The sequence below is a fragment of the Malus sylvestris genome, chromosome 4 (genome assembly GCF_916048215.2).
Source record: "Malus sylvestris chromosome 4, drMalSylv7.2, whole genome shotgun sequence".
Taxonomy (NCBI): domain Eukaryota; kingdom Viridiplantae; phylum Streptophyta; class Magnoliopsida; order Rosales; family Rosaceae; genus Malus; species Malus sylvestris.
In genome coordinates, this window is record NC_062263.1 from 12,320,744 (window position 1) to 12,325,661 (window position 4,918).

At 40.8% G+C, this 4,918-nt stretch overlaps 1 protein-coding gene across 1 annotated transcript; it reads left to right on the forward strand.

Annotated features, from left to right (window-relative positions):
- The first annotated feature begins 3,419 nt into the window (after positions 1 to 3,419).
- Positions 3,420 to 4,143, forward strand: LOC126619625 (14 kDa proline-rich protein DC2.15-like). Its single transcript, XM_050288042.1, has one exon. It carries the CDS (start codon positions 3,479 to 3,481, stop codon positions 3,827 to 3,829), a length of 351 nt encoding a protein of 116 aa, XP_050143999.1. The 5' UTR covers positions 3,420 to 3,478; the 3' UTR covers positions 3,830 to 4,143.
- The last annotated feature ends 775 nt before the right edge of the window (positions 4,144 to 4,918 follow it).

Consider the following 4,918-nt stretch of genomic DNA (forward strand, 5'->3'; position numbering starts at 1 on the left):
TGGTGAGGGACTTCATATCCAAGATCGCTTAGATCTTCTTTGGATGTGCATTTTGCATGGTTTAACCACTGCTTAGGGTCAAGAGAGATGTGCTCGGTATCATCTTCAGGTTTTCATCCTGATTCATCTACCATGGCATTGTCGGCCTTAACGCCATCTTCTCAACCCATCTGTTGTGATTGTTATTTGGTGGAGGTGTAATCATCTTTTTGCACTTCAGTTGCTACTGCTGGGGCGAAAGACTTCTTATTCAACTCCTTAAGAACTTAGTGAACGACTTGGGTCTTGTGCCTCATTTCGTCAAGGATCGGTCTTTTCGCCTGATTCCTGGCTTGTTTTTGTTATTAAGCGGTTTATCGCCTTCCTTTTTCTGAGTTGGCTCTACGTCTTTGCGCAGTTGCTCCGGCGACTTCTGGGAGCACTTAGCCTCATCCTAGAATGAGTGATTTTCTGCCAAAGCATAAGATTCTGCCAAGGTCAAGTTCTTGCCCATGATCAATTTTCTGAAAAGTGGGTGATCTACTCGGAGCCTTTTTCGAAAAGTTGAACATATAATGTTGTTATCACATCCTATGATCTCTGCCTTCTTCACCTTAAACCTCTTGACATATGTGTGAAATGACTCATTCAGGTCATTCGTCATGTTAAAGAGGTGGTCATACTTCTTTTTTATCGAGCGGTAGGATGAATATTCCTTAGTGAAAACCAAGGAAAGTTCGCTAAAGTTCTGGATTCAACGTGGTGGCAAGGTGTGGAACCAATCTTGCACCTCGCCTTGGAGCATCGTGGCACAGATCTTGCACATGAGAGCGTCATAGTTGGTGTAAAAGGTCATGACACTTCGGTAGTGTATTAAGTGTCTGTCCGGATCTTCATCTCCTTTGAACAAAGTAAAATGTGGCGGGCTGAACTTCCGCGGTGGCTCCGTTTGCTCGATCTCGTCTGTAAAAGATGACATGCTCAGGTTGGCCACATCTCTCCAAAGGTCATCGTCGGTGGTGTTAATGCGCTTAAAACCGCATAGCTGATTTGCTACAAGCCTTTGTACTTCCTCCTAGATTTGCGCTTGGTGGGACAGTGGAGCATCTAGCTGCCCCTGGTGTTAACCTGCTGGTCCATGTTGCTCTTTGGCATGTCTTGCTTGTTTGTGTCGCGGTTGCGGTGCACATGGTTCACCATGTTTTGTTCGCCGTCACTCTTAGCGAAGGCAGCCAATGGAACTTGAGCTGGATTATTCTCGTGCTCTCCTCTGGTCGCCACGCAGCTGCCTACTTTGTTTCCTTAAAGGAAGATCTCCTTATGGGCCTAGCCTCGTATGGACGCTTCTCGAGGAATGTCCTGAGTGCTCATCGGAGTGTGGACCCAACCTTGAATGCACACTAACTTGTGAGCTGAGTTAGGAATGAACTCTTCTTTACGCATCTAGGCGAGAGAAGACGTTTCCCAAGGGCCCAAACAAAAGTGCACACTACCCAAACGCTCGGTTAGTAATGGGTTAAACGACTCTTTGTCGGGACGTTGCTGGAATAAGTCACGTTCTTCCACCCTTGTCCTGCTTCGGGACACCTTGCTTGGGGTGCATTGCATCTCGATACGCTCGAGGAGTTGGTTCACCAAAGTGGTTTGTTGCGCAAGGGCGTTCGTCAAATTGGTGACCTACTGGGGCAGGTGGTGCTCGCCATTTGGATTGGAAGAGTCTAGAAAATGAGCGTCTCTATGTGTGGGGGAAGTATAGTGGCCTGCAAGTATAAAGCTTAAGCCCAAAGCGGGTATTCCTGCAAAAAATAGGGTGAAAGTAACCCTGAATCAATGGCAGGACCGGTGGTTGGAATCTGAATAGCTTGAGGTGGCCTTGGAATGGATTGGGCCGCAGGCCGGGTCGAGGGCATGGTTGTAGGCCCCTTTGGTTGTTGGGCTGCCACATCATGGCCTGTTGGCTGGGTGGCTTGGGCTTGGGCTTGTTGAGCTGCCTGGTTGGCAACAGCTAACTCGTTCTGGGTTCGGGTTTGGCCAAATTAGTTTCTCTGAGAGAGTAAAGTGTTTAAGGCTTTTTTAGGGTTGCCAAAGCTTTGAAAATTTGGTAGAATATGGGGTCTTTATAGGGATAGGGCATGCCATAGTGTTTAATCGAGATATATTCTCTAAATATTCCCAAGATATTTAATATGAAATAATATCTTGAGATAATAGAGTAATTATCCCTAATTGATTTAAATTATGATTACTTACTTGATTGGAATCAATCTTCAAATGGAATGTATTAAAGATAGGATTTGGGTAGTTAATCCTTATCTTTAATTCCTTGCCAAGGGAAAGTGAGCTGTGGGCAATTGTATTCAGCTGCTAGGACCTCCAAGGATGTGAGCTGCTCATGGGAGCATCTGAGAAGCCTGCCTATTTATTGATGGCAATCTTGTCTTTCTTAAATAAAAGTACATGGGTCACCTCTAGAATTTTTGGGATTATTTTAGGCTCCACATTGTCCACATGTTAGGCTTAAAAATTCGCCACATGCAATGAGGTGTGTTGAGGAAATCACATCTATTCCTAGTAAATTAGTATTTTACGTCTAATTTAAAATTATTTAAAATCTCGCCAATAACTTCAATGAATTGTTATTAGCACTCCAAAAATCTCATTCTACATTTCTCACAAGTGTATTTATTTTTCTAATTATAGAAAGTTTGGAATACCAAATGAGATTTTTTGAATGCTAATAAGAATACCCTAACTTTCATACATCAACAATCAGATTATTAGTTTGGCGGCGATATTGACAAAACACCGTGATAACTGACAACCCCAAGCATTCGCGAGAAGTGACCAACCTAGCTATTAGGCCATCTTGCTAGAAACAGTAAGAAAGTTAAACCAAGGGGTGATGGCATCATAATACCCCATTAGTCATATGACCAAAACTTAACCACTATGCCAAACCACATGCCCAAATGAGATAAAAAAAAATGTGGCTCAAACACAATAACACTACATATATTCTGATACCGTACGATTTGATGCTACAGACCAAGAAGTTGGCGACTTGCAAGTTCAAAACGGACAAAGAAAACTAAATTCGGCTTTAAATCGGTTGGCTCTCTACCAAATAAAAGAATTCCCGAGAGGGTGTTGTTTCTTTTTTTTCTTTTTTTCTTTTTTATTTTTTTATGAGTACATCAATATTTTTACATTAAGTGGAGGAGAGTTCGGCTAAACCACATAATGGACAGCCTAATTTGGTATCGAATTCGTCATCCACGAGATTTGAGCCTAAAACCTTTCACTTCCAAATAAAAAGGAATACCACCAGACCGTATTACTAAGTGGCTCTTGAGAGGGGTTAAAGTTTGACAATTATTTATTTGATTTATCTTAATTTTCTGCTGACCTAAAGTTTTTGCACCTTTATATACTCATCCTATCTAATACTTATTGCCAGTACAGAATTAACTAACAAAAATTACAGACTAGGGATTGAGAGATGGCTTCAAAAAGAATTGCGTCACTTGCTGTCTTCATCTCACTCAATCTCCTCTCCGCCCTCGTCGAAGCCAGCCCAAACCCTAACAAAACTGCCTGCCCAAGGGATGCCCTAAAATTAGGGGTTTGCGCCAACGTCTTGAGTGGGTTGGTGAACGTCAACGTTGGTCAGGTTCCACTAAGACCTTGCTGCTCTGTGCTCTTTGGCCTCGTTGACCTCGAGGCTGCTGTGTGCCTTTGCACGGCCATCAAAGCGAACATTTTGGGCATCAACCTCAACATTCCGATTGCTGTCAGCTTGCTTCTTAGTGCTTGTGGAGAAAATATTCCAGAAGGGTTCCAGTGTCCCTAGAATTAACAAACGTACAAGTAATCAAATATCATTTTGTGATAATGATATCATGGATTTTTTCATCTTTTTTCTTGTTGATCATACATTTTCATAATTATTGTATGTATTGTGAGGGTCAAAGTGACAACTTTGCTTCCCTTTTTATGCGGCTGCCTTATTTGTGGGGATGATTAATTGGTCGATAAGTACAGGACGTTTACTAATAAAATTAAGGTCAGTCTACGATGACCTTTAATAAAACAAGGTATTGGAAACATTTAATTGGAATGTTGATAGTGTAATGTAATTACGTTCAATAATAACAACTTATTTAACATTGTAATAGCACATTTACAATAGCCTTGTTATAGTAATAACATGGCCAGTTATTAATTATAAAATTATCATTATTATGTAGCTTTTGAGTGCAAACTTGAACTATTATATTGTAATGGGTCACCTTCATTGTACTACTTTGAAGATCCCACATAATCGCAATTTATTACACTTTCATACCTAAGTTTCAATTTCTGCCATTATTATACTTCCGTTAGTCTTTCTGCAAGTGCTCCGGTATGAAAGCCATGTCATACCTAAATCTTACCTCTCTTGTGATTGAGGCATTGAATGTTAATGTCATGTTGTAACATCTTTATACGTGAAGGTCGTGACGACAAACGAAATTACGATGATGTATAATTTCATGATGTCCACTAATAATAAGCTTTGGCTATACTGTACTAAGATGTCCAACATGTAATCGAACCAAAAAAAAAAAAAAAAAAAAAAATCCATATGCTAGAAGAAATAATTTTATCAGCTCAAACACAGCTCTATCGCCTAAAATTTATAGCCAATGAATCTCCGTCAAGCAAAGTTGGTCGTGCAAAAGTCATCGCTCAACTATTTACTCGGTGAAATATAAGCATTAGTCGGGTGAACAACGATGACCCAATAAAACCAAGTCGGCAAGTAAAGGGCGTTGACCGCCCTTGCCCGACGAATACTTCTTGCTCGACAACACGCTTTCATTGAGTTTTTGGAATTTAAATACTTTAAGCAAATTTTAGTCCAACGAAATATTCGTCGACCAACCATTTTTAACTAAAA